The 10,063-nt window shown below is 39.5% G+C and overlaps 1 protein-coding gene across 1 annotated transcript; it reads right to left on the bottom strand.

The window, feature by feature from the left end:
* Positions 1-395: 395 nt before the first annotated feature.
* Positions 396-10,016, bottom strand: MRPL22 (mitochondrial ribosomal protein L22). The gene is made up of 7 exons (XM_075056498.1): positions 9,928-10,016; positions 9,798-9,843; positions 7,750-7,885; positions 5,718-5,783; positions 5,113-5,190; positions 4,192-4,261; positions 396-2,965 (listed from the first exon to the last, which is right to left on the bottom strand). Exons 1-7 carry the CDS (start codon positions 9,953-9,955, stop codon positions 2,754-2,756), a joined length of 636 nt encoding a protein of 211 aa, XP_074912599.1. The 5' UTR covers positions 9,956-10,016; the 3' UTR covers positions 396-2,753.
* Between the last annotated feature and the right edge of the window lie 47 nt (positions 10,017-10,063).

The raw sequence follows: 10,063 nt of genomic DNA, 5'->3' as shown, positions 1-10,063 counted from the left end.
AACAGCAGGTTTTTAAGTTTTCCTCAATTAAATCTCACATTGCTGAGCACAGCTCACAGTTCTACTCTCTTCGGATTTCCCTAAAGCCTTACTATACCTTCACACATACTTGCTCCTTCTCCAGTTTCTAGCGCATCAGCACATATATACACAAGTGGTGAGTTTACAGTGCCCCCAGACGTTACTAATAAAATCAGCATCAAGTAGAGGCCTAGGTGCCTCTCTCCCTCCCTTCTGATGACAGCTTATTTAAGAATGTTCTTTTATTAGAGGTCACAGTAATAAATGATGATCTTCTGCTAAAGACTCGTTGCAGCTAGCATGGAATTTTCTGTCTGAATCCATATCAACTATCTGACTGATGTGTGGATGTACTAATTACCAAGAAAGCACAGTCGAATCAAAAACGCCAAATTTTATTTATATATAGAACTTGACAGTATAAAGCTTTATCACTAGGTCTTACTGAATTTTTAAGAAGTTCAGGCAGGTTCCCATACCAACGTTCTGATGCACCTATCACAGAAACCACTTCAGACACTCTTACCATCCTACCAGTGAAAGGCAGGGATCAAGCCAGTTCAAGCCCCTCATCTCACCAATCTCCCATCATTGTACTGTTACAGACACAGCTGTGGAGATTTCTTAGCCAACACCATAAGGATCCACTAGGGGTTACGCCTCTAAGAAGGCGGAAAAGGGTACTAAGGAATAAGCAGAATGCTGAAAAGCAGGTCAAGAAAGTCTTCCCACTTACTGTTTTGAGAAAGAAAACAAGAATGACAAGCAACAACCTTGCTTTTTGACTGAAAAATTTTAAAAGCCCAGGTCTGTTTGTATAGACTGTCAGGGCCACCTGCTGCATCATAAAGAAGCTGGAAGAGACATGAGTCACATTCTCACTTCTCTCCCCATCTGCAGATTCATAACTAGAGCAACGATATCTATAAGGATACAACCTTGTCTGGGGGTCCAGAAGGGATCCAAAACAAACATCTACAGCATGCAGGAGAAACAGGTACTGGAACAAAATACCTAAAAGCCAGGTTTCACATGCTTAGATGACAAGCATTTATTAAGCGTGGCTTATTTTGCAATTCCTTAGCTTCTCCCAGATCACTGACCCCCAAAAAGATTAAGTCATTCAAGTTTGCTACAACTTGTAAGAGACTCAGTATGACAAAAGAGTTTAACAGCAGCTGGCAGAGCAAAGCACAGCTGTTTATCATAGCACACCAGAAACAGTTCTTCAAACATACATCAGGGACTACAGAGATAGAGAGTTTTATCAGGAACATACCTTTCAGATAAAAGTTACTAAATCGTGGCTTTAAAGCAAGTAATGCGTCTGTAAGTGCACTGCAGAGAAACAGACTGCAAATAAGCATCCATTAATGGCATTGAGCTATGCATGTACTTCTTGCGTAACTTCACAATCCCCTGATACTCTTAACATCACGAGACCCTTTCTTTGGTAGCCAAAAGAAACAACTGTATGACACCTTCATTAAGACAACAAAAATAATTTGTTTCCTTATAGGAACTGTTCCTTTGCCATCATTCAAGAACATAGCAAAGTAAACACGCATAAGAAAGGCTACCACTAGTTGGTGTGGTAAAAAAACCCAAATGAGGTAAGCAATCTATCTCCTATTCTAATGTTCCCAGAATGGAAAAGAAAGGCCTAAATAGCAGACATTTGCATAAACAAGCAACTACTCATTCTTTTTATGCTGATGTTCGTGATCTCTGGCCACCTGAGTTGAAAATTTGACTGGGTGAAATGAGATTCCCCCTATTGACCTCAGTCTTTTTCTCTTCAAAGAAGTAATAATAATAGGATTGTTTTCAGAGAACTGAAAGCCTAATTTGTACATGCAACAAGCCATTCCATATTAAAACCACAGAGCATTTTACTCACCTCAACATTACAAAAGCAATTTGTTTCCAGACAGTGCAGAATGATTTGTTCACTCTTCATCAAGACAAGCTTTTCTCCATGTTGTGCCTGTTACCCATACTGAGTTTCCACAGAGAACAGCCTGAACTCCACGCACATATCAGACTATTAATGCCATGGTCAGAATCAAGAACACAGTTTCAACACGCTGTAAGTTTTCACTGCCCCTTCCCTTTGACAAACTAAACATTGCCACCTACCGACTCTGTCAAAACCTGAACTTTAAATTATTTTTTTATTCCCCACTCCCAGACACAATGCCTAAGATGCACAACAGAGGCTGTAAGGAAAGAGCATTACAGCCTAGATAAAGAAACCATAAATTAATGCCTGATAATCTCAACTATTTTTGTTACTTGTTTTGTTCCAGTGTTGTAGATACTTTAAGATGTTAAATTTCAGTAATTTTAGTCCAAGTCTTGATCTTGCAACGTGACTGTCAAGCACATATTTTTACAATAAAAGACCCAACCATACATTAACAGACAGCTACATGAATTTGAGGACAACCACAGTTCCTCACAAGCTTTATAACAGCACTGCATGTTCTAGATTTGATAGTCCAGGGTAGAGCTTGAATGCTGTGGTCCAAGTAACTCAGAAAAAGTAACATCTGTTGCTTTTCCAAGATTTTTCCATTCCTATGGCTTGAGAAGTAAGAAAAAAGCCTATGATAATTCTTGCATCATCCAGCTCCAGCAGCACCAAAGATATAACTAAAACATTATTTTAATTATTCTTTTATATAATTACATTGTTGAACAAGAAATACTTATATAGTCACAAAAGTTTGTCACAGTGTATTAACAAGGGTTCTACTTCGCAGCTGCTGCACGTATTCTTTTGCTTGGTCAAAACCAGTCCTTGGTGGCTCTGGAGGAGGAGGAGGACCTTCCACCAACTTCACAAAGTAATGGCACCTGACGATTTTCATGATGCCAAACATGCCTTTGCCATGGTAACGAATCCGCTTCACATAGCGGCCTCTGCCCGTCATTGACTCAGCTGAAGGAAAAAGGCGGGGGGGAGAGAAGACTATTCAGTCAAGAATAAACTACTACACATCTGCAACTGAAACACTGTCTTGCCAGTATATTTTTCATGACTGCATATGAAAAGTTAATTCTACTCAGGATTCTCTCCTTCATCTTTCTTCTATTATATTTAGCAGACTACTGCTATAGAGAAACCCGTGAGCTGAATTAACACTCTTCAGGAGCACCAAAAAGGTGACTTTAGAAAGCATGCATGCAAAGATAAATATGTAGTAAAGGATAAATCCAAAGGAAGCTACACTGAGCACTTACTAGATTATATAGCTCTTCTGAAGGTGGTATTAATTCCACTGCTTTTCAGTAGTTTGTCTCATGAATTCCTGTAGAAGCCTTACAGACTTCATTTTCCTTCCTTTCTCCCTTTATTGCACTTATCATAGGTATTTTCATTATCTATACATCCAGTCCTGCACTAGCAAATAAACCTTCTTATGGCAGAGGCCTAGAAGGCTCCAAAGAACTCTAATCAAATCTGCTCTACAATTCGGGTTACTTTAAGCTTATGAGGTCAGCTTAATAACATTTATACCACATTTGGCAAAATGGGAGGTTTTTTTCTTTGGGCCTAAAAACACCTACAAGTAAACATTTCTCTAACAGTTTTCTAGGCAAAAAAGTGCTGTAGTTATTACAGGACTATCCTGTAATTATCTATAACACAGCCTTTTTATTAAGAAGTCTACTGTCAATATTCATTTACTTTTATACTGTTTCTTACAGAAGTTTACATTCTGATCCTGCAAATCTATAGTACTAGCCACAGACAAAGCTTCCAGCATCTATGTTCACTGGCAACGTTAAAAAGTAGGAACAGTTTGCTTCTTATTGTCTAGTCTTTCATAATCATGTTAGCATCTTCCTCTTCAGGACTTTCTGTTCACATAGGTAGGGAGCAGAAATCCCACTCTGATGAACACATCTTAAAAACAATGCATCTAGCAGATGCCAGAATACCAGTCAGACACCAGCTTTAACAAAGTGATGGTTGAAGGCTCAACAACCACACTAACTTCAGTTGTGCTGCACATGCCTTTCATGTTTTGGTAAAGCTAAGTTTACTAGAAACTATCCTCTATTCATTTCTGCTAATTTGAAGCAACAAAACCTTATTAAGGATAAAAATCTTTCATAGGGTAGAATGACATTTTTCTGCACTAAAATAAGAAAAAAATGTACCTATATGTAAATTTGATTTGAATTCCACGTTGTGATTTCTCACTGCCATTTCCTGTGCTTCTAACAGAACCTGTAACAAAAGTAAAAGAAATGGAAATACTGAGTAGGAATTTAAGCAATGCTACTTCTTATCTCTAGATAAACTTGCAATTTCTTCCATGTTAAGTCAGCTACAGAAAAGTGTTCTATAGAAATCAAAATTGTTAAAAGACAAACATCTTTTACCTAAGTATGTTCTTTGCATACAGACTGAAAAAGCTTCAGTACGACTCTATTACATTTTGGCAGGGAAGAAAGGGAGTGGAAAAGATGGTTCCCACGAGCATTTAACAGCCTTCCATCCATGGACCTTTGTCTAATTAGACATCAGACTAGAAACAATTCCAAGGTGGACAAAATGAACTTGGGCCATTCAATATTTTCAGCTAATACAGGATACTTCTTTGTCATTATTATGCCAGAAATCAATGCTTCGGCCAAGAAAATGAGTAATTTGAGGCTCCTAACAACTACTACAGTGTATGAAAAGCTTTCATGCCTTTACAGAACTCAGTCCTTTCCCTGATGATATCTTCATCTCTTACAATTTTAAGAACCAAAGCACATAGATGTAGCAGCCTTTAGTGACAAGAATCCTGCATTATTTACCATGAACTTAACACCAGGCATTGTTAGAGAGGGTACCCACATGTAATTTATTATCAATTACAAGTTAAAACAGCCAGCACAAGTGACCTCTGCATATTCGTAAGTCACAACATTACATGACTGCTACAAAAATGTTGTTTGAATATGTTCCCAACGGGCTTAATAGAAACATAGAAAAACACAGAAATAGAAACATCTCCAAACTTCTGGTGATAGGTATTTGATTTTAAAGTTTTCTTGAAACTAGGAGTGTTAAAGAATACTACTACATACCTCTTTGATCACCTTTGCTCCCTTTTTATCACTAAACTCCAACTGAGCAAGAGCCTGATCAATGGACATTCCTTTTATCTGCAACCAAAGTGTCAAAGTTAACTTCTGCAATTACAAATATTTCCCTTCTCTTATTCAGAAGACAGTAATTAAATTATTTTGCCATTATAAAGAGCAAATCAAAAGACTTTGGTTTCCTTAATTACCAATTCTTCAATGTAATATCTTACATACAGAAGTTCTGAGTTAAATATTGAATAAATCTTGATAAAACATTCAATTAGGTTTTTTTCATAAAGAGCAAAACAGCCCATTACTATTGTTCAAAGTTACCCTTGCCATCTACTACTAGGCAGAAACCAGCACAAAAATTCTTCCACAGTGCATAATCTGCATATGATCCTGGGTACACATTTGAGAGCATACTAGGATAAAGCAGATAAAAAAAACTACAAACAACTGTTCGTCTGCACAGATGCACGCTCTTCCCCAGGACTCTATTATGAAGATGCTGATTAGACCATGATTGAACTAAGCTGTTAAGGCAAATACAGCAATTAAATGTTGCATTCTAACAAACACACTACAAAGTACTTTTTGCTTACCAGTTTTGCCAGATACCACATCTTATCTTTGCTATATTTTATTTCCCTCCGACAGTGATATATTTCCTAGGTGCAAAAAAAAGTTAGAGGATCAGTAATTTTGTTGTGAAAACAAGAATGGAGCATACATGTCTGCTCCACAATCTGTTTTCTTACTAGGAATAAAATGACTTCCCCTACTACACCATGAACGTACCAAATCAGGCATACCTTCGACATTTGAAACTGAAAACATTAAAAAAAAAGTAGCTAGTATACAGAAAATTTTAATACAATCTTATGAAAATGAGTTTATAAACACAAGTTCCTGAAAAGGATAATGAGCAGATTTTTCAATATCTTTTCCTTTCCTCCTCCCCACCTTTTGAAGCAGCCTGAAACACCCATTCAGTTCTAATATTACTCTGCTGTCAAAGTCAACTTACTGGGATAGCAACTAAACAATATTACTAGAATGAACTTAATTATCTCTTCATAAGTGAAGAGGGATTCAAGTTTGATTGGCATGAAGAGCTGTCTCCAAAGACCCATTTAACATTATTACTGTACCAATGGGGACCAAAACTATCTAGTAAAATTTAACGTCAGTACAAATTTGAAAGAGGTAGTGTTCTTTCTGAAGAGGTAAAAAACTGATTTAATAAGCAAATTGGTCGATAACAGCACTTTCACATACATTGTATTAGTCAGCACAACACATAGCATGTGCTTCTACATCATAAGCCATAATGTTCACAGAAGCAATAAATGGTCATGGCCCACAAAAGCACATGTCCAAAAAAACCCTATTCTTTTGAACTGCAAATGCTTTGCTTTGCTGGGCAGTATGCCTAACAGAGGCCACAACACATTAATTTCCAATGAAGAACTGCAAAAATGGAATTCCAAATTATCAGTTCAAGAGTGAGGAAATACTGAAAAATTAACCTCAAACTCTCCCACGTTGTGCTGTAGGGAAAGCAGCACCAATTAGTCCCTTCAGTGATCAAATACACAACACTTAAGTTTTCTATGTGCAACAATTTAAGAGGCTTACTTCTGTTCACATTTAACTGTACTTCCCAGTTACAAAACGATCAAGAAGAGGGGACAGGGAGAAACAGGCATAAACCTGCTGTTATCAAAAAATAATCTGTTATTACTGCATTTAAAAAATTGACCATGTTACTTATGCTGACTTTTCCAAAAGCTGTCTTGAACAGCCAGCAGAAGGCCCTACAGTGGGCAAACAGGTAACAAAAGGGTTTTAGATTCTTTGCATCAGTTTATGGCTTAGTAAAACACAAGTTATTGTGCAACAGACTGAAGAAACAACTCCACTGTACAGTATATATAAAATGGTTTCCTAACAAAAAACCTCCTGCAGTCATGTGCCACATCTGACTCGCATGTCCCTCCCCATGTAACTTTAGAACCTCTCAGTCCACATTAAACATTTCAAGCAACCACTATGACAGAAAACAACCTCTGAATAGTTTCATTACGGGGAGGCTACAGCAAGAGGCAACACATTATCAGACCTCAGAGAATCTATAACACAGAGAAATTAAGAAATGAAAAGAGTGTGCACTCTATTGTACCTACATCAAACAGGCACCACTAGTTCCACTACTCAAGGAAAGTTACCTTTATATCTTTGTGCACAGAAACAACGATACAATCGCATTCCTCTCTAATTGTTCTGTTTGTACTGACAGGAAATAAGTGTATAACGCTACATCCTTGGTAACTTCTACCTCCTTGTAGTTCAGAGACTTCTACAAACAGAGGACGGTACCTTCGCAGCTTGCATCACTTATTCGGTAAGTGATTAGCTGCAAGCAACTTGAAGCTCCAATATAATTTAGAAATGGAAAACATTCAAAGTGATGTTAACTTTTACAATATAAATATGCCAAACTGACTGAAATCTTAAATAACAAATGAATACTCTATCAAACTAGCACCTTGTGGAGTCACCCAAAGACAGTGACCACCTGCTCAGAAGTTGCTAAACATAAACAGGTAAGGAAATTCACAGGTGTATCCTTACAGCTGGTCTGCGAGGTTCTCCAGGCAGCTGCGGAGGGTAAACAATCCTGTTCTTTTTCTCCCACTTCCCAAATTTCTGCAGAGATGTGCTTGTGTGGATGCACGACAAAGGAAAAAGGCTACTGGATGCTAGCCACCTGCAAGACAAGACCACAGTCTGCTGCTGAACACAAGAGTTCTTTGTCCTTGCCCAGATTACCTGGAAAATTCTGAACTTACCTGTCTTCATAAAGAGAACTGATACATTTGACTACTCACAAAATAAAACTGTTCAAGTCCTCTAGTTTACATTGAAAGGGCTTTTTAATTTAACATAAGCCTCAGGCTTCCTAAAGCAAACCATGAACCGTAAGCGACATTGGTATGGCATGAGATTCCACATTAAGTGTCCCCAGATCGTCACAGAAAGACACAGTCACATCTTTGTTCTTACAAAGGGTTAGTTACTCACACAAACAATTTACATCTCTTCCAAGACTAGCCAATACTTATTTAACTTTTACCAACAACGTTTTTACCAGAAAAAATTTCTAGTTTTTCAAGGGACTGAGTATCAACAAAGTATTAGAAGTTTATAAACATTCTGAAATTTGAACGATATTCCAAACTACTTTCAAAAGGCAATCAAGTCAATATAAGACAGTCGATAGCAAAACCACTCTAGTTTTCAGTCAGTTCGTTCACCTCAGATTCAGGAAAACCAAGCTACGTTTTGCCCCCTGCTGACTAGGTAAAGCAGTACTGGACAGCCACTCATAACTACAAGAAACGGATGAGTTCAAGACCAGATATTGTGAGTTTAACTAAGGCTTGAATGGCTTCGTGTGGGTAGCCAAGTTGTGCAAAGCATTTTAAAAACAACTGGCAAACAGAACATGTTGATTAGTGTCAAGAGGGCATTGAACACCTTGAAGTTTTCACATCACATCAGTAGGGGGTAGCATAACATACAAATTCAAATGTTACAGAATATTTTTTCAAATATTTGCCAAAAACGGTTTATTTGCTTAATACTTAAAAATTTCACTCATCAAGACAGCAATTCATCATCGTCAGACATAGTATCATTAATACATGAAAATATTTGACAAGCACATGAATATCACTTTGCAATTTAACAGCTTAAACAGTAATGAACTAAGTATTGTCTTCCCGATATTAGCAAAACACATGAACACATTCAACAAGCTAAGACATCTTACATTCCCTCTATCTTAACGTAACCCAACCTCATGTGAAGAGCAACTCTATTTATCATAACTTTAGAAGAAAAAAAGAGAACACAAACACATTGTAAGCAGAGGAAAACAGTGACAAGCAACAAGCAAAAGTACATTATGTATGGGTAGGTAAGGGGAACAGGAAAGAAAAGTTGAGCACCTTTCCAGAAAGAATCATGCATAAGCAGCAAATGGGAGACATAAAGACTAGAAAAACTGAGTAAAACAATTAGCACATAAGTCTGTTCAATTGCAAGGCAATGAGCAAAGCACAGGCAACATAAGCCTATTTTTTCTTCCGTCAGTGACACAGGTCTCTGCACTTTACCTCCACAGGCTCTAGCAGAGACCAAAGCTCTGCACTTTGAGAATCCGCAGCAGCCTTTCTTCTACAGTCAGGGACACAGTCAGCAGTGACCCATGCTCCCCCAGCACAACTCTGCCATTCCTCCAGACGGAGGGGAAAGACCAGCAACTACAGAAAAGCAATGACCGGGGAGGGCGCAGAGGGGAGCAACAGGTACCGTGTTACTGTGACAGGCACCATAAAACGGGAGGAAACCTGCATGCCCGACACAAAGGGGTCAAGAGAAAGAGAGAAACACCTCCACCACGCCACAATCTCCAAGTATGTAGAAAGATTTTACAGAAGCACGGAGCGACCTGTTCCCCACAGCTCCGGGACAAGGTGAGAAGCCAGCAAGAGGGCCAAGCCAGGCGACCCCGGTCCCCAGCCCCGGGGACCCCCTGAGCGAGGCGGCCGGTGCCCCGCTGCCCGGGGCGCCGGAGAAACGGGCCTGCTCCAGGATCACGGCAGAGCCAGACTCACCTCTCCGGCCGCGCCCAGCCGAGGAGACCGCGCACCCAGTCGCTACCTGAAAGGAAGCGGCACAGTGAGCAAGGGATAAGCAGCCGAGACGCTCCGAAACCAGCGCTCCGCTCCGTCCCCTCAGACTCACCCGCGCCCAGCGCCCACCGCGCCGCCATCTTCCCCGCCTCGCTTCACGGCAGAGGCTCCCCCGCACACGCGCGGCCAGGCGCGCGGTTTGCGACGTTTTGCGACGGCGTGCGCGGCGCTTGGCGGCAGCGCCTGCG

This window comes from Buteo buteo, chromosome 24 (assembly GCF_964188355.1).
Source record: "Buteo buteo chromosome 24, bButBut1.hap1.1, whole genome shotgun sequence".
In the NCBI taxonomy this organism is placed as follows: Eukaryota; Metazoa; Chordata; class Aves; order Accipitriformes; family Accipitridae; genus Buteo; species Buteo buteo.
Note: the sequence above shows the minus strand (reverse complement) of the source record. Positions and strands in the feature narration are given on the sequence as shown.

Coding starts and splice junctions, on each gene's coding strand:
- MRPL22 (XM_075056498.1), bottom strand. CDS start 9,955: ATGGCGGCGCGGTGGGCGCTGGGCGCGG. Junction 9,844..9,927: donor GCGGTGGGCGCTGGGCGCGG/GTGAGTCTGAGG, acceptor GCTTCCTTTCAG/GTAGCGACTGGGTGCGCGGT. Junction 5,191..5,717: donor TGTGGTATCTGGCAAAACTG/GTAAGCAAAAAG, acceptor CTTTGGTTGCAG/ATAAAAGGAATGTCCATTGA.